Source organism: Alligator mississippiensis, chromosome 5, assembly GCF_030867095.1.
Source record: "Alligator mississippiensis isolate rAllMis1 chromosome 5, rAllMis1, whole genome shotgun sequence".
Lineage (NCBI taxonomy): Eukaryota > Metazoa > Chordata > Crocodylia > Alligatoridae > Alligator > Alligator mississippiensis.
The window spans coordinates 148,500,548-148,520,464 of record NC_081828.1 but is presented as its reverse complement, the minus strand read 5'-3'; the positions used below and the strand labels follow the sequence as shown (position 1 = coordinate 148,520,464).

The following is a 19,917-nucleotide window of genomic DNA, read 5'->3' as shown; positions in this document are numbered from 1 at the left end:
CCTTTCAAAGTCGGTGGCAAAACTCCCCCAGGATGAAGGTTACTCATAATGTCGAGACATGCCCACGACGCTCTTTTCCCTCGTGTTTTTTGAACGGCTGTTCCAGCACCGGCCTTGGCCGCAGACCCAGCAAGGCTAAACGACCTCTCTCCAATGGCCTTTGCAGTTGGCCTAGCCCAGTTCTTTCAAGAGACCAAAATGCCAAAAAACCACCAGTGGTGTGGGGCAAGGAGGGGCAGATGGTTCCCCAGGGTCTCTATGTGGGTGAGGCTGGGTTCAGTCAAGACACGATCAATGTTATTATCAGGACTGTGACTGATGACAATGATGATGATCCTAGTGACTATAGTAGCAGTGATGCCGCTGGTGCAAACCCCAGGCCCAGCTGGGGGGAGCCCATTCCCGGGGCGGGGGGTGATTCAGGAGTGAGTGAGAGGGGGGGGAGGCCGGCGGGAGAGCGAGGAGCACCCGGGGCTCCCCCAAGGGGCCACCGGCCCGAGGAGTTTTTGTGTAGCCGGGGCAGGAGCGAGGGCTGAGAGGGTGCATGGGGGCACAGGGCAGACCAGCCCGCCCATGCTGGGGGCAGCACCCCGCAGCCGGGTGACTGGGGCTGTTGGGGGAGGCGCGGCGTGTGCGTTCCCCTTTAAGGCGCGCTCCCCCCTCCCCCGCGGCCCCGCTCGCTTGTCACTTTTCCTCCCCCCGCCCCCCCCCCGTGCGTGCGCGCGCGCCGGGCTGCCGTGAGCGCGCACGCGCGTCCTCGAGCACCCGTCCGCCGCCCCTCCCCCCTCCTCGTTGGGCGTCGGGGGCGCGCGCGGCGGCTCCGCGTCTCCTCGGGCGGCGGCGGCGGCGGCAGGAGCCGGAGCCGGAGCCGGAGCCGGAGCCGGAGCGGCCGCGGGGGCAGCGCGGGGCGGGCTCGCGCCTCGGGGAGCGGCCGGAGCCGGAGCCAGACCCGCAGGTAACTGGGACTCCCCTCTCCCCCCCCAGCCCCATCGCTGCCCCCGGAGCCCGGCCCGGCCCGGCCCAGCCCGGCCGCCCCTCCCCCGCGCCTCCATCTCGCGGGGGCGGGGCGGGGCCGCCATGTGGGGGGTCCCCCCCCGGCACGTGGGTGTCCGTGTCCGTGTCCTCTCCGACGGTGTTGCGTTCGTGTGTGTGTCCATCCCCACCCCCCGTATGTGTCCCCCCTTTCCCGTGTCCTTGCCCCCTCCCCCGGGGGTTGGTGTCAGTCCCGAGCCGCATCAGCACCGGAGGGTTTGTCCCTCCCGCAGCCCCCGGCCTGGCGGACTCAACCCTGGTCTCCTCCCGGTCCTCTCTCTCCCCCGTAATGTTTTGATCTTTTTTTGCCCTTTACGGTTTCTAATGAAGATGAAGTGAGGCGGCGGCGGCTGCTCGTGGACCGGCAGAAATGTTCCATTTATCTTTGCTTATAGGAAATTAAGGCCGCTTCAGAGAGACATCATCGCATGCCCCTGGGACCCAGCCGCATGTTGCCAGGATCTCTTCTTACCCTTGGTGATGGCGGTGGGGGCTTATTTCATTTTATTTTATTTTACTTTATTTTTGTCTGTTTGAAAGGACACGGTATTTAGAAATGGAAGAAGTGTTTGCTTTTGGGCGCTTTGTCACTTAAATTTTGTCGAGGGAGTTTGGCGCCAGGTCTCTTATTACCTTCATTTTTTTTTATCTTCACCCCCTTCTTTTGACACGAGGGGAGCATGAGGTTCCCCTTTCTGGATGGGAAATAGGGAATCCAGTGCGGACATGGTGGTACATAGTGGGAGGTTGTTTTAGAGTTTGTTACTGCTTGGGGCAGATTTAGGAATAGGTGGCTAAAAGACCTCTGTGTGTTTGTATGGCATAAGGATGTGTTTGTTAATACTTACACAAGAATCTGTCTCTTTTTTTTTTTTTTCACTGAAATGTTTCCCCACCACACCATCCCCCTGTTGTTGTTCCCCTGAACCTGTTGTCTTGCTGTTTTTTCTTCATAGTTGTGCCCATGTTTCAAAAGTTTGACTCCACCAACCCTTTTAAATCTCCTTCTCATGGTTAAATTGAACTTCCAACCACTTAACATCACTTTCTTTATTTGAATATTTGTGTCTGTGTAGAAGGGGAAAGGGGAAGAGAGGTGAGAAAATAGCCAGATGTCAAATGAGAGATTTAAATATTTCCTTGTTGTAAAAGCTGGCATTACCACTTACAGTAATTATATGCTTTGGGCTACTGTTACAGTGTTTATCTGTTGGGTAGTAACTTGAACTTACAAAGTGAATACAGACGTTTGATAGGAGAATCGTTCACAGGAGGCATTAGGTATAAAGAGTCTTTATTAAACACATTGCTGACTTTTTGGCCAGCATTTATGCAGAACGGGTACATTGTATGGAGAATGCCCTCTCTTTACAATTAGATGTCTTAATGAAAGATCAGTGTCTAAATAAAGGCTATCCCAGATGCTTTAAGAAAAAATTGTATTATATTCTACCTCCATCTGAAAATAAAGTAAAATAGTACATATGGCTACAAAGTCAAAATGTGCCTTTAATAACTGTAACAGTCTTGAAACTGTCAGCATACAGCTGCTTTGTGTTTATCATCTCTAAATCTTCTGTTTCTTTCCCTTAAGATTTGACAACTGGGATGTAAATACCTAAAGATTAACCTGTGTTAAATTGTGAATTACATAAAAGACATTATTATGTCTCTGATGTAGGGAAAAGTTGTTTTTTCAGAAGAATTGCTCATTCTTAACTTCCAGCAATAAAATACTGCCTTGCTTTACATTCTCAAATGCACCACCAAGGCTGTTTTGGGTACTAGTTTTCATAATCAAAACAAAGTAGCGGATGATAAATTAGGGTAATCTCTTCTAGCATTCTTCATCACTACCTCTCAGTATCTTACTCCCTTTAAAGGTTCTTGAACCATCCTATCCCTCCAAAGTTCCTGTTACTTTGATATATAATCTTGTAAATTATGCAGAGATTTCATTCATACTGAAGTCAATTGGATTTAATCCCATGAATAATGACATACAAAATTGGCCCTTCATTGCTTAAATAATGGTCTCCAAAGTAGGTGTTCTTTGACCATTTTTGATTTTGATAAGGCTCCTAACTGAATAGTAGGAGTAAATTCTTTTTTATACAAGAAGCATTAATCTTCTTTTTTTAAATGTTTTTTCTCCCTATAATCCAAACAGTGTTCCTTTTTCTTTCTCTGTCCTCTCTTTCTATACCTGTGTGGGAGATGCCAGGCTTTTATTACAGTGGTACATTAATGTTTAGTTAGGAGCTTTCAATAAAGTTCTTGTGAGTTGTATGTGCAGACTATTGTGCGATTCTTACATTGTCTGTCAAAGAGCCTGAAATCCTTTCTCCTTTGGGGGACAATGGCAGCATAAAATAATTGAGACGTATTTTTCTGTAATAAGTGCATGATCTCTTTATGTAGTTTAAAAGGATAAAGTTACAATATCCGTGGCCTAAAAATTTGGCCTTGTCTGCAACAAAGGTAGTTTTTAAAAAAAGGAAGAATAATAATAAATATAGAAGAACATGGTCATGTCATTTTGGTACAATTTAGATTATAAACTGGGAGGTAAAAAAGCTTTCCAGTGGTGGTTCAGATTTTTAATAAACTCATCTAAATCTTTTTGCCACTACAGCTGGCAATCTCCTAGAAGGGGTGAGGCGCAGCCCTCACTAATGACAGCTTTGAAAGGGATGACAGCTCTAACGGTTGTGCTTTATTTTTCTTCAACTGTTGGTATTTTAAGTTCCATTGATGAAAGTGAAGAAAGAAATGGAAATAGCTCACTATCAAAAGAAGTGTGGAAATACTGTGAGAATTGGATACATGAAATATATCAAATATAATAAAATTAGATTTCTAAATGCTTATTGTTCTTTGACAGTTTTTTATGATGACGAGTCAGTCCTGTGCTCAAAGGACAGGCTTCGGCACACAAATTCCCTTACGTTAATTCCGCCAATATGCTTAACCCCTAGTTTAGAAGTACCATCTCTAGAAAAGGAAAACAGTTCACTTTCAATGCCTTGCTGTTCTCCTAAGGTGTCTGTTAAAAGTACAAACTAAGATGTGGATTTTGTCCAGATTAAAATGGAAGTCTGCCTAATTGGACTGAGTCCGGAGATTTATTTCACATGGACTAACGTATAGTCTTTAAGAAAGTAATAGCTGCCAGTTTTTAACACGCTGTCAGACTTGAACCAGTACTCTAGTGATGCAAGACTCAATCCCTTTGCCACTCCTTTGAGCCTATCCTTCTTATTAACAGTGGCTAATAATATTGACTCATTTTATTCTCCACTTAAGTAAAATCGGCTGTATGTCCTTTTAAAAAATGTTAAACATTAATAAAAAAGAATGTGTTCTATTTTTATGCAAATTTTGTATTTGATGTAAAGTGTCTGACTCCTGAATTACTGTGTATATATCAAAGGTTAGATTTCTTTTTTTTTTTTTTTTAGTACTAGATTGTTTGAGTACTATGAGAAACACAAACGTACTGTACTGTAGAAAAGAAAAACATAGTATTCTTACTTCGGGAATACTTAAAAAAAAATCAGTAGTGTGCTATCAGATATTTAGAAAAGCCTTTTCTAGGATATGTGCGTGGTGTTCCTCCCCTCCCCCCATAAAAATTAAAAAGGTGTTTTTTGTGTGTGTGTGTGTATGTTGTTTTTTTTTAAGCCCAGAGTCTAAGATGTCTGCTGAGGGGCAGAGAGTTGATGATAGTCCAAGCACTAGTGGAGGCAGCTCTGATGGAGATCAGCGTGAAGGTGTTCAACAGGAACAGGAAAGGGAGCAGGTTCAACCCAAGAAAAAGGAAGGCAAGATATCCAGCAAAACAGCTGCTAAGCTGTCAACTAGTGCTAAAAGGTACCCTGTTCTTTGCTGCTGCTCCTTTTTAGATGGTCATTGATGTAATGTTGTCATTCATTTTCTTAATATTTATTACATCATGATTATATTTATACATCAGTTTTCTGAGTGTGGTCACAATAATAAGACCCTTATTTTTTTTTGACAGACTGGTTCTTTCACATGGTTTTAATAGTAGCTTGCATGATAAAAGCTGACATTCTTTTATTGCTAGTAAAACTCAGATGGTTTTGTAGCCATATAAAGTGTGTGTGTGTGTGATGTTGAAACCTGTCAGCGTAACTTACAGTTAATTAACCATAAACATTTCAGACAGTTCAGTAACTCAGCATGCTAGGAAGCTACTGTAATACTTATCGCTGTAAAGTACTGCATTTCCTTGTCCCAGATGGTCAAGTCAGAAAGGTTGGAGTGAACAACAAATGCATCTTGGTTTCATTACTTAAAACTGAGACCTGCTTTAATGCTCATTTCCCTCTCTTCCCTCTGCCACCACCCCCCTGTCCTGAGGAAAGGTAAATTTGGAGAATAGCTATTTAAGTGATTCTGTGCTGCCACATCAATCACTAGATGATGAGGATTGGCATGCTTGGACTGTGCATGCAGAGAACTTGCATTAAAGTGTTGCTTTACCAGCACACATCTGTGTTAATCTAGGCAGCAACACTCAAACCCTATTAAAGGCACCCAAATAAAATACATTAAAAAACCCCACAATCCTGCAAACTTCTTAGCAAAACTTTCAGGGCCTGATTCTACACTAATTTATAACAATATAATTTAGGAGCCATGCCAAATTTAGGAGCCATGAAATTAATGGAATTCCACGTACTACAAAGGAGGGGAGGTTCAGGGCTCCATTGCATTCAGTAGGTGTTCACTTTAGTTATGGCATGTAGCATCAGACTAAATATTAATGTGCTTATATATTTTGATGCATGCATGCATCTTATCTAGATTTTACAGTATATAGCTGTAGATCTGTCTATCCTCCTTGCCTCTCTGTTCTGCTAATGATGCCAACCTTATTTATATTCTTTGCTTACATGTATCTTCATTTATCAACAAACACAATTAATTACCTAGTCTGTGGAGTCAATACTTGTTTGTTTGTTTGTTTGTTTTCTCTTCAAATACCTCTTGAAAGTTGGCTTCTACAGTAGTGCTAACAAGAGATAACCAAACTGCAGCAGAAGAAATTTAGGTTGGAGATTAGGAAGAACTTTCTGATTATGAAGGTGGTTAAGCACTGGAACAGGCTGCCGGGAGAGGATGTGGAATCTTTATCCCTGGAAATTTTTAAGGGCAGGTTCAACAGGCACTTGACTGGTGTGGTTTAGTGAGGGCTGGACTAAATGACTTCAAGAGGTCCCTTTCCTATGGTCCTATGATGCCTACGTGTTGTCAGCTGGCAGAGGATCACTACGGATAGCTATTTTTGGCAGTTATTTTTGGAACTAAATGGAGAAGAACAACTCTGAATTGTAGCCATCAAGCTGTGCCTATAACCACAACTGCTTCTGACTTTGTCCTTCTTTCTCTTATCATTACACCTACACCAGGGATTTCCAGGATCAGCACTTGCAGCCTTTTTAGAAAGAAATTTGTGCATTCCTAACAATGCAATGTCTAGCAGGATGGCACCACAATCCTCCTGGGGCCTGTGGGTGCTAACATATTGAAAAATTAATAGTGTGTTGGAAATCAAGCTATTAATCTTAGTTGTGTACCTTCAAAGCTTAGATCTTTCACCATTGTGTATTTAGCAGATATACAATTGATTAAACTTTTAAAAGGGTTAAGCCAATCTCCTTATGGTTTCCATTGAAATTAATTATGCCACTTGATAATCTATGACACTGATGGGTTTACTAGCCAGATTCTAAAGCAGTAGCTTCACATGCAGACAGATATTGAGAAATGTATACAATTATGAATTTCCAAAATTGAGCATTTAGTTTCTGAGTTTTGCTAGTTATTGCAGCTATATATATTTTTTAAATATAATTTAATATAGCTGCAACATGGGGCTTCTTTAGGAATTCTTTCTAGTGCTGGTAATTGAAGAGTTACTGTAATTGAAGTTGTTTCCACATTACTATCCCAAACCACTTGCCACTGGCTTGTAATACCATTAAAGAAAATTATTTGGGCTGCCCATTTCACATGGAAGTCTTTATTTTGATAGGTTTTATTATTATTATTTGTAATATTTATAATAATCAGCTGGACTCTCTTAAGAATAGAAAAGATAAATTCTACTTTAACTGATTCTGTTACATTTTTCACCTTGTAAGAATCACTGAGGGCAAAAACCAAGAAATTACATGCAAGTGAGGTATCCTTGCCTGTGATAGATTGCATCAAGGTAAACACCTAAAAGGGTGTTTCCTCTTCCAAATTACTGGGAACAGCTTCATGAATAAGAGTTGCAGAATTTGACTTTAGTCACTTAATTGGAATGTTAACCTCTCCAAAAACAAGGACTAGGTTTTGAGTTTATGATGAAGGAGGACTGCACAGGTGTTTGTAGAAGCCAGTATTTGAAAATTAATGTGCTCTTGCATATACTCCAAAATCTTATGCTTGTGTAACAAATGCAGAATTTCACCTAGTAACATTGGCTTCCAATCTCAGATTAGAATTTGTATTGTCCCTACTCCAATCTGTCTCCATGTAACAGTATATTACAGCGTACTACATTAATGTGCACTGAGTAAGTGCATAACTCGCTTGACTTAACACAATGCCAGTCCCAATTTGTTGCCTATAGTTTATGTTGTAACAAACTCTAATCAACTTCCTGTTGTTAAGTGTATAAACCATTTAATTTGTATGACTTTTCAGCCCTACTGTACTTTATAACTAAAATTTATGCTATGGTTAACTGTGCTAACAGAACTGTCTACTTCGTAACTAACACTGTACCAGATGCGGTGATGGGGAAGCAGATGTCAAAGAGCTTCTAATGGAAGATAGGTAGTTTTTCTTCTCTGATTTTCACAGCTTTTAATAGCAGCCCTGATGGTGACAATTAGAAATTTTTGAAAATAACAGAACTAGCCAATTTTGGGGCTGCTAATATCACAGCACTTTCAGTATCGGGACCTCTGTGAGCGTAGATGGGTTTCATGCGTAGTCTGAGTAAGTCCTTATGCAGTGGTTAAGATGAATTGCATTGAGTATTTATCTCGGCATAAAATTATAACTTGAGTGTATTTGCTTTTAACTTTTTAGGTGTGGGTATATTCTTATACATTAGATCTTAAAGGTATTTTTCCAGCGATGTTAATTTTGATTAAGTTAACAAAAAGGAATGCACTGGTGTATAACATGGGCCAATTTTTTCTCTGACGTGTATTCTTATTAGGGTGCTACTTCTGTGAGTTAATGTTCTCTACAGTAACTTGCTTATGAAGGATGTTTGAGGCCCTTTTGTTTATCCTTAGTTTTGGATTTCCTGGTGTTGCTTTTATTACATTTTGGAAGATTGCAACTGTTAGAATCATAGAGCATCTTTATCCCAGTAGATTGAGTTTCTTAAACTAAGAATTCTGTGTTTGGCTTGGAGTATTGTTTTCTTTTCTTTGGTTGTACACCTCACCTCCATTTTGAAGTGTTTTTCCTTGGGTGTGGTTTTAGCAAAGTGACAAGTTTGGGATACATGGATCATTTGGTAGGGCATTTAAGATGCTAAGGTATCGTGTTGATTGGTGTGATCCAAGAGCCAGGACAGAATAGAATTGTGTTGTAAGCCCTCTTGCGTTTCTTTAGTTAGAATGTCAAGCAGTAAATAAGGTCTGATATATATATATTTTTTTTATTCTTGCCTTAAAATACAGGGTTTCTTGTATTAGCGTCAGTAGCAGGACTTATTTAGACAACGTCAGAAAAGCAGACTATTGCAATCTTTCATGCTTCAGGATCCCTCAGTATGAATGCTTTTAGGATTACTTGCTATACAGGTGTAATAGCTTACACTATATATCATAGAGTGTGCTATTCCTTCAGTTTTCTTCACCCAGAGGGCATCACCTTAAATAGCAACCTTTCTTACCTAACATGTCAAGACTGAGAAACTTGCTGCATATCACATTTACAGTTCAGACATGGAATTGAATTGCTGTCCTTGAAAACAGCAGGCTTCTTGTTACCTCTTAAGTAGCAAATCTTAGGCTGACCTTTGGATTGAGAGAAGTGTAACCATTCTTGGCTAACCTAGCAGCTCAACAAATAAATATATTATTCTGTTTGGCTCTCTGCTCTTGAGCTTATGAATTTTAAGATATGCTGTTTTTTTTGTTGGGTTTTTTTTTTTTGTCTTAAATCTGCTGGTTTTATTTGTGTTGAATTGTGAATTAAATTAATTGAGTTACATGGTCTTTTGTTCCTGAAAAGACATTTAAAGTATTTCAGCATTACCTATCCCATGAATTTCTTGTCTGGAATTCAACACTAGAGAAAGGAGCAATCTATAATCCTCAGTTGGGACAGCTTGAAACTATACTTGAATATTATTTTAAAGGAATGCAGCAAGAAGTGCTATACTTGGCAAACCAGAATGAATAATTGGAAAGCCAGACAACTGTCTTGTATCTTTAAAAAAATCCTTGGCTTTTATAAGTGCATCTTTTTTTTAAAAAAACTCAGCCATGAAGTAAACCATTCATAGTTCAATTTTCTATTCATTCAGTGTATGAAAAGATGAAATATGAAGTAGGGTTTGCCTGTTGTCATAGAATGCATGAACTAAACATTCTCCAGTCTGGGTTTTTGGGTTTTCAAATATTTATGGGAAAGGAAGCATACATATAAGAAAAATGGAAGTGTCAACATTTAGTTTATTGGCATATAGTCTTTTCCCTTCCTCTCTCTGCTCTAGAACCTGGTCTCGTGAGTTGCAGTGGGACGGGAGCCTCTTACTCCTCTTAATACAAGTGTAAACTGTTAATGCTTTTTAAAACAAAGTGGGGGAGAGGGAATATGTCTAGAGAATATTCTTTTAAAATGTGGTATGTTTAACTACTTCAGTCTTATTATTCATAAGTTCTTCTGAAAAATCAAATGGGGATAAAATAAATTTAAAATCTCTATAAAGATTTTTTTTTTTTTTTTGTATATAAATACCAGGCAAGCAGAATTATTTCTTCTAAGTTTTCTAACTTAACCACAGTTATATTTCTTTACAAGTGTTTACATTCTCCAGTAAACAGAATCATCATCTGGGAACTTATTTCTTCCCCCCCCTCTTTCAATATGAGTATCTTCTAATATTTCTCCCAACCATAAAAGTATATATTATGTGAGCAAGTTACTTGCAAATATGACAGATAAAGTAGGTAGGATCTTGTTATTGGCCAGGTCATCTATGTTCTTAGGTCATGCACAGCAAACAAATCCATTATTCTTAATAGAATAGGGGAAATGGTGGTAGTATTTTGAGACTTAAATGTTTAAGTTTGTGTTTGTATCTTAATATTATGTTGAGAATTAGTCAGCTGCTCATTTTTATGTTAAATCCTCTAATATTCTAAGTGTTTACCTTGATAAATCAGTTCCTTCTATTTACTTATGTGCTGAGTAGGTGGCAGCTGCTTTTTAACAAAATACGTATGTACCTTAGGTCAGGCTTGACTTCAGCATCTGTTTCAGGAATTTTGGCTGTGTTATCATTCTGTTTTCCTCTCTTAATAGAGAGGAATAAAAACCTGCTCCTTCACCCAAATCTTTGAAAAAAGGCTATTGAGGCAGTGCTGAATATTTTGTCCTTTCCTCGGTCCTTCAGAAAACTGCCTGCTGGCACCTGAACTCCCACATTCGGGAGGTCATGGGTTTACAGGGGGCATGGCTGATGGGTTCTATTTATGGAATCATTCCCTGACAAACTCCAGGAATTTTTTTTCAGCTAACTGGACATATTTTAAACTTCATTGGAGGGTTGGAGGTTGTTTGGGCCAAGTTCAACTTAAGATGCAAAGCATTTTTACTGCCATACTGCAGAGGTTCTAGGACATGACCAAAGGGTTTCAGACCTCCTAGAACTCCTTAGTCCAGGGGTTGACAAACATTTGCCACCCCAGGGCACTTGCAGCCCAATCCTCACTGTGGGCCACACTCCCCTGCAATCAGCAGATGCTGTGAAGGAAATGCTGTATTTTATCTGAATTTAAGACAACTTTGAATTGTACTCTGTACATGGAAAATTACAAATGTGTTCATAATTTTCTGTGTATGGACTCTAATTAGCAGAAGCATGTCTTAAAATCATAATTTTTCCCCTCCCCCCCCCCCGCAACTGCAGGGGGTGGGTGACCAGACAGACATACAGACCTCATCTTGGATTTGAGTAAATGCAGTAAATAGAACAGGGCCAGATGCTAGGACCCTGGGGAGCAGGGAGAATCAAATGAATGTGGCAGGCAGTAGCACTATGAGGACACCTCTGTTGCTATGGCTGGAGCATGCTGCAGATTTCCTGAGCTACTGCAGGCCAGAACCAGCCTGCTAATTCATGGGTTGGATACAGTTTGTGGGCTGTAGGTTGCTGACCCCTGCCTCAATCCATGGAAGTTTTAACATACATGCAGGTTGGGAGGTCTTGCCAGTTGAACAACTGCTGATTGCCCCCTAATGCACAATTTTCTAAAAACTAGGCTCCCAAATTCAAAATTAAGCACCTGAACAGATAATCCGATTTCCACCTCCTCCAGTGTGAAGAGATGATGTTCAACAGATTTTCTTGGAGGGGTTTCATCTCCTAAAATATAGGCCTCTTTATTTTTTTCTTTTTAGAGCCTATATTTTTCTACACTCTTGGTCAGAAAGACAATATCTCTTGTACTTCCATAGGAAATGCGATATAAGGTTTTTTATGTGAGACTTATATATGCACTGTCCATTTTGACAAAATATTATTGATGATGATGTTTAATAAGGTCTTGCTGGTGTGAATGTGCGCGCCACAAAATGTTATCAACATTTGGTTGTTTTCAGCTATATTAAGCGCCATGTCCATCCATGTTGAAATTAGTGCATTTCTCCTTAATTCACTGTGCTTTTTAAAAATTATTACTACATTTCTTTTTAAAGGGACATTGGAGTCTTACTTGTCAAATACTTTAGGTAGCTTCATGGAACCTTATTGCGTCAAATTTCCATTATAGATGAGAATTAGGTATATTTCTTAATACTGACTTCAGTAGAAATTTTTCATAAAGTTGGAGGAAATGCATTAAGAGAACAGTGCTGTCCATATAACTTCTGTTTCTTTTTCTTTTAAGAATTCAGAAAGAACTTGCAGAAATTACATTAGACCCTCCTCCAAACTGTAGGTAAGTTGACATGGATTTTATTAATTTGGAATATTTCTTGAAATGACATAGGAGGCCAGAGGTACATTTCAGCAGGTCATTCAGTTTTGTGATATCAGCATAGAGTGGTAGATACTGCTGTTTGTCTACAATGTTTTAATATAAAATAATTTACAAGGATGGTGAGTAAGGATAAGTTAGCTAAAAATAAAGCAATTAAATGTTAGATATGTTGAGACATTCAGGATAAAAAATAAAATCTGTCAACATAGAAAAAATGAGATCAGTAGCATTTTGTTTATGATTCTGGAATTATATATATATTCCAAGTGAGGATTTTTGTGGGTGATGTATTTTATTGGACTGATTGTGGGTGTTGTCTTTTATTAGACTAGATGTGTGGTTGGAATAGACTTAACCTTTTGAATGCTGCTGCTTCTTCAGGTGACATTTTTGCTAGTGCTTTTGGCTCCTTTTTGATTGCTAATTGCTAGCTTATTGGAAAAAGAAAAATGTGAAAAGTACAAATGTTGTTGGCTTTGGGTTTACTGTGATTTTTATTTCTGGCCATCACTTATGACATTCAGAGGAAACTTAATGAAGTGGAGTCTGTTATCAAAAATTCTTTTTATGACTTAGTGCTTTGCTTGTCTGTCAGTTATGCTTACTTATGGTGTGTTAAACTTGCTTTGAAAAGAGTAATGACATAAGGAAAAAGAACCCTGCTACGTTGAAGTTCAAGTTCAGGCAAGAGTTTTCAGATGGCTGTTTCAAAATTCTAATCTGTCAACTTGACATACGGTCGTTGTTGGTATTATGCCAGCGTTGTGCAGCAGTACTTAAAGGAGGCCCTGAAATAGACCTCTCACAATAGGAGGTCAGGCTGAATGCAGATGAATAGCTCCCACCCAGTTCTGCCAGCTGATATCAAGTGTTGCACGTGGTTCATAGGATTCATTGTATAGTGAAGTAAAATGAAGGACCCACTGACAGAAATAGCTGATTTTTTTTTTTTTTTTTTTTTTTTGTAATGAATTCCAGTACACTTCAGTATCAGATCTACTAAACAACTGGTAATGAAAATGATAGCTTTATTGTTCTGGTCTCTTAACAGAAGTGTGTGTGTGTGTGTGTGTGTGTGTGTGTGAGAAAACATTTTAATAATGTTTTGTGCTGGGTTTCAGGATGTAACTTGGGTAACTACATACTAGAACACTAAATGGTGACGTGGCCTTGCAATAATAGTGTTCAAAGAGTATTTCAGTCAATTAGGATGAACAGCTCCTTGCTAGATAAAACATTTTAATAGCTAAGCTGTTCTGTCATACTTATGACTGTGTGTGAGTATTCAATCACATCAAAGCTGTTTCAAATGGCAGATCTTTACTTAGGCGTTGATGACTGATGCCTATTAGTAGATTGATTTGCTGAGATGAATATAAAACTCTAGTCTGTAGAAGAATACATACCTCAAGAACTCTTTGAACTGAGTCTAAAAATCTTACAGCTCTTCAGAGCATCATCATTTGTTTTTATCTGAATTCCTGCCCCTTTATAATAGAAGGAATCATTTTAATACAGTAGGAACTTCTATTTGCTCTTTTTCTTATAGAAAGTGTAAACTGGTTACTAGTGGGCATAGTAGAAACTTGTTTTAACCCACTTGTGTATATAAAAAAAAAAAAAAAAAAAGGTCTGACCTGGAGATTTATTGTTCTCTGAATTATTCTGACATGACAAGGTAGCAGTGAAGTGCCTTGCAAGATATATAATGAATAAATTATACTTAACTGAATGTGCCTCCTTTAAGGTACAGAATTATTACATGGCATGATCTTGATAGATAACCATTAGTAATTTTACTATGAGCAAATAATCTATAAGGAGTCACTTCATTTACTTTTATGCTATGTTGACATAGTCTATGCAGTGTGCTCTTTTAAACCTCATTTATTTTCTATTATAGTTGCACATTACAAAATAAATATACCAGCCAGGCATGATTTCTCAATATAGAGAAGAAAGATAGGTACTGTATTACAATTTATTAGCCTGAATACTCTTTTACAGAGAGTCAGCTTGGTTCTGTGGAACGCGTTTTATTTTTATATAAACAAACAATACAGTTTATTTTTCCATACAAGTGGGTGCTTTTTTCAAACACAAATATACTAATTTTGGGCTCAGTCCCAGTCCCCCTCGAGATAATTCATTGTTTTGTTTTGGTTTTCTGTTGTTTTCCCTCCCCCTAGCTGGGATTTATATATACAAGACGTCACAGGTTTATAGGTAATGTGGATGGTTCACTTCCATAGCTGCATTTGTGTCTGATTGTGGAGTAAAATGGTAGAGTTCAAATAGGCTATCTAGCTAGGTATGTAATAAGTAGGGAAACGTGCCCAAATTACAATCTAGTGAAGACTTGGTGGAATCATGAGGCAGAAGATTCTCCAGAGCCTTTAACCACAAAAGAGAAGGACTTTGGGCTTATCTTAACCAGAAAAAACCCTGTGCATCTAATACAGTAGTATCCCTTAGCTGCATCCTAGGATATAGCATCTCCTTTAAGAGTTAAAACTGAGACTAAGGTCACTTTTTTGTTACTTACAAATCTGTAGTTATTTGAACGTGTACAATACTTATTCTTCACAAAGAAAATATGCTGGTTTTTCCAAAACAAGGTGACCATATACTTTGCTGACACACACTGTAAGGAGGTGTTCAGTGTGAGAAACAGCTGCAGGTAGTAAGCAGTTCAGAGTCTACCCAGCTGAGAACAGCTGCAAGAGATGATCAGGAAATTAAGGTAGAGCTATAGGGGGAGTTCAGAGCTTCAGGAGCAGGGAGCACAGGAAAGAAGAGAGGAGGTGGTTGTGCTTAGGGAGAAGCACAAAGCCTGTCACGCTCCTCCTAAACCTTGAAGTCTCTTTTTTTCCAAACCTTAGGGTTGGTGGTTTAGTTGTTTGTGTTTGCACGTGTGCTTGGTTTGTTGTTTTTCTTTTACCATGGGGGGAGAGAGGCTGCCCCATGTAAAAAACAAACAAACATCTGGAAACCTTGGACCCTGTGCTGACTGGCCTTAATAAGGAAGGTGGGTGAGTGTGACCCACTTATGCCCCCTTGTAATTGGCAACCTATCACCTCTTTGTAATTTGAAACTTTTTTTTTCTAAAAACCGAGAGACCTGGTAGTTTTGGGCATATAGATTTGTGACTTAAATAAGTTAGAGATTTAACATAGCTTTAATTCCAAAGGAATACAGAAAATTGCTCTCAAAACTGAAATATTACAATATAGGAAATGTCAGGGCCTCTGAATTTTGGAAATGTACTCTTGAAAATGTTATTTTTTTTGTGTTGTTTACCTACTTGTATGCAAACTTAATTAAAAAGTATTATTTGAGTTTTTGGTATACGGTTGGTGCCTTATTCACCAGTCTTTAGGCAAAACTTGTTTCGATGTCAGAAAGTTGTGCTGGTGAGATGCAAGTAAAAATAACCTTTGTGAATATACATGTCAGATGAATAAACCATGGATTTCGGCTATCCTAAATATTCTGATATACTTGGTTGTAAAAGTAGGTATACTATTGTATCAAGTCTAAGTTGCCTGCTTTACTAGGAAGTAGTGTATTCTATAAGCAACGGGATCTAGTTCAGGCCAATAGACTCCCACTGTGTTGTGAATCATGCCCTGTGTGCATGTGTGAATAATATATTGTAGGTCACAGTAGTAACAGAAGCCAAGTTAGGCGGAAAAAGTATAATCTCTGCTATCATCAGAGGACTGCGTGTCATGAAGATGTATGTCTGGTGTATTTCACTGCCAGTAGCAAGAACTGAAAATTTTTGGTGTTTTGTTTTGTTTGTTTTTTGGCCTGCATTCTCTCTCTCCTTGATCTTTATATAGAGCATGCATTAATATTGAGAAAAGACCTGCGGGAAGAAAACAGGAAATATAGGTCTTCATGTTTTAAAAGTATTTCGTTTTCTAGGATTCCAGTAAAGACTTTTGGGAAAAAATAACTAAATTATAGAGATTTTCACCTTTGTGGTATTATTCGGGGGGGGGGGGGAGGGGTTGGTTTTTCAGATTAGCAAAATGTCTTAATTGCTAGAAATATTGGATATAGTAAATCTTGAAACAATCTAAGCAGGCTTCCTATTCCAACTTTGTATACTTCATATTTAAGATTAAAAATCTAAAATATAACTTAATTTATGCACTTTTGGGAACTTAAATACTCTTCAAACTTGTCTGCAGTTTATATCCCATCTTAGTAAAAACCAATGTGTTGTGTAGAATATGCCCCTCCCATTCTCAGTAATTTAAACCACCTTTCCTCCCGCTGGCAACTAATACCACGTGTATGGCAACGACAGCAATTGCTTATGTAGAAAAAAATATTATTTAATGTATTTTTAGCTTCTTTCAGTGTGAATATAGCAGCTGGAAATAAAGAGGAGAGCCAGCACAAATTGACTAGGCAGCTGTCTGTGGAGACCATTATTTGAAACTACTCTTCAGAATTTTACTATCCTATCAGTCCCACGTCTTTCTTCATCCTACTGAGTCCTCTTATGATGTTCTGTAGTACTGGTGCTGCCACCATGTCTCCACATTTTACTCTTATCCTTTCCTATTTTTTTTTTTTAATTCCCAACAGCAATTGTGGTTATTTTAATAGGTAAACAGTTTTTAAAATATTATTCAATTTACTGAATAAACTGTCTGCCTTTTGCTTCAAAATAATTTGGTTATAACCCTTTTTAAACCATTGTTGTGGTGCTGCATTGATTCTTGAATCCCCATTTTTATGAGAAAACAAAATCAGCAGATGGATTGTGTCCCAGTATTTCAGGTGCAGGAACCAGCCACCTGCCAAACAACCCTCTGGAAAAATAACTGGTAGCTGAAGGCTTCTTTGTTGGAGAGGTGCAAAATAAGATGGAAGAGCCTCTACATAGGCAGAAAGGTGAGGGAGAACAAGTATGTGTTCCGGTGCTCTTACTTTTGGGCTTGTCTGCTAGTGCCAACATAAGGAAATAAACATCAATTAGGTACCTAAGATTAGATACCTAATTCCAGAGCTGTGTATCTTATTATAACATAAGGGGGCAGATACTTCTTTCTAGAAATCAGCTTTTAAGTTACTTCAGCTGGCATTTTTTATTTAATTTTTGTCTCTTAGAACTGGGGTGGAATACAGGTATAGGGCAAGAGGCCAGTGACCTCCATCTGAAGCCAGGGGAAAGGGAAACTGAGCACCTATGTAGGGCAGGATGCTCTGGAGTGCTAACAGGTTGTGTATAACTGGAGGAGAGGACATAATGACTGCTTAGACATACCCCCCCCCCTCCCCCCAACCCTGTGCTTTACTTCGAACTCAGTGTGTCCCTGTGCTGAGCTGACTGCATAACCAAAACGGGCATCGCATTAGTTTGACCTGGCTTGCCCAAGGTCTGTATATATCGGTTGCTTCATTGGGGCTTTTTTGTTTCTTTTATCTAATAGCTGATTGAATCAGCTTTAGATAAGAGCACCAAAAAGCCCTGCTGAACTGCATGATCTATTAGATACCGAAGCTGGTAGAACTATCGTGCTGCCTCTTCTGGTAAAGCATTGATTTGTTTGTTTGTTTGGTGTTTTTTTTCTAGTCTGTCAGCAGCCAATATGCTTTACCCCATTACCATAAGGAAGTGCTCTGGACCACATGGGAAGACAGGGCTAGAGGGTATAGAGTTCTCTGTCCTTTTTTGCATGTAAGTAGAAAGGTATCACATTATTCTAATGTTCATTAGTGTGAGGTGTGGTTCCTTGTTCATATGAGCTTTATTCAACCCCAAATGGCCTAATTTTGCTGGTCCAGCAAGATACCCTCACACTTCACTGAGTGTGTACTTACTGAGTGGATTTAATAGTATTATGTCATTTGCTCCATCTTGATTCCTTCAGATAGTTACAAACCAGAAACCACTGAGTTCCCTACAGCTTTATATAGCAGTTTGAGTATATAGCAGGAAATCCTTTCTTTTCCTAAAGATTGGTCTATATTTTTATTTAAAAGAAAGGTGATATTAAGAATGTTGATAAGTTGACTTATAGTATAAAGGGGAACTGCTGTAGGTATGAAATTATCTATTATTAGTGGTGCTGGTGTGTATGGAAGATGAAAATTAGACCGAGTAAGAAAATCTGATTTGATTCAAAGAAGACTAAAATAACTTTTTTATTCTTAAATTAATACATTTACCAGAATAGTTTCATGGCTTTGTGCTTTGTGGATCTGTCTGGGAGAGGTGGGTTCCCCCTCTATATTCCACCCTACCTTCTGTCTAGATAGGCTTACCCTGCTATGTAGCCAGTTTTTTCTTGAAGAAAGTACAACTCAGAAGATTATGTATAATTTCTTTTAGCCAGGCCTTTAAGGATGTATTGCAATCAGCAACATCTAATCAGGGCCATATTAAGGCACAGCACCCTCAAGTTGATGGGGTATTTTTTTCAATGTCTACCTTGCATCATGGATTTAAATATGGTTATTTAATCATGAGGTAAAGAGTGATAAAACTATTTAATTTCACATTACTAATGCTTCCCCCCTCCTGTTTCCTCTATGCTGCTGTTTTTAAAAAGTAGTAGAACGTATCTATCCTAGAATCCTATAAAATAAATAATCACATTGGGATTATATCCTACAATAGTAGGTAGAGTACACTTCATCATTTAAGTTAGCCTCGTTTTATAACTGGCTGTTAGCTCAGGCTTATTACTTTAAAGTGTCTTGGGTAAGTGTCAAATTAGTTACTAAATGTATTCTCTTTAATACCTTTAGCTGGTGTGTGTGTGTGGTTGTGTTGTGTTGTGTTGTTTTCATTTTAGTTTTAAACAGTCTATGACAGCATTGCCCTAATATAAAGGCATCTTCATGGAACTCTGAATAAAACTGAGAAAGTAACGTACTGCAGGCAACAACATGCTTCTCTCTCCCTGTTGAGCTGAAAATGCAGATCTGGAAAGCAAAACTTCCTGTGGCCACAGACTTCATTGGGGACTACTGCTTTAAGGTATAAAGCATTTAGCTGCAGTGCAAAGTAATGGTTAATAGGTTTAAACAATTTTTCTTCAAATAACTTTGTTTATTTTTAGTGTAAATATTAAATATGCTCTGTCTTGATGGCATACTGTTCTTTTGTGTTTAATCTGACTGTTGAAAATGGGGTTGTTGTACAACCTGTTGTATGATACAACATGCAGAAGCCTGTATGGGGCATGGGTTGAACCTAACATGGCGCATAGCATGAGGTCAGTCCAGAGCACATGCTGCATGCAACTCCTGCACTAGACCTGTGCATGTGCTGCGTGTGGTTCCTGCACTTGCATGCTACCTCCAGGGTTAGTCCAGGTTGAGCTGTGCCAGAGCCAGCGCTTGGGGTTGGTCTGGCAGGGCGCAGCATGTAGCGCATACTGTGTGCTGACCTGACCCCCTGTGCTGCACATGATACCAGGTCCAGCCCATGTGCTGCATGCAGTATGCGCAGGCCCCACTTCAGGACTTATGCTGCCTGTGGCATGAAGCTGAACCTGGTGTTACAGCTGGGTCCATCCTGCATTCTGCAGGTAGCACAAGCCCTGAAGTGGGACCAGGGCATGCTACATGTGGTACAGGGGCCTGACATTGGGGGGGGGGGGGGAGGGG

General features: G+C 39.3%; 1 protein-coding gene across 4 annotated transcripts in view; it reads left to right on the top strand.

The window, feature by feature from the left end:
• The first annotated feature begins 815 nt into the window (after positions 1–815).
• LOC102558191 (ubiquitin-conjugating enzyme E2 E2) overlaps positions 816–19,917 on the top strand; it is a 331,636-nt gene continuing 312,534 nt past the window's right edge. Inside the window, exons 1-4 of one of the 4 annotated variants that reach the window (XM_059728852.1) lie at positions 816–955; positions 1,428–1,509; positions 4,717–4,905; positions 12,189–12,239. In XM_059728852.1, the coding sequence (XP_059584835.1) occupies positions 4,730–4,905; positions 12,189–12,239 (227 nt within the window). In that variant the 5' untranslated portion in view covers positions 816–955; positions 1,428–1,509; positions 4,717–4,729. Of the gene's footprint in view, positions 956–1,411; positions 1,510–4,716; positions 4,906–12,188; positions 12,240–19,917 lie in introns of those variants that run through there. The other 3 variants (XM_006271829.4, XM_019497978.2, XM_059728853.1) reach the window with 3 other exon arrangements.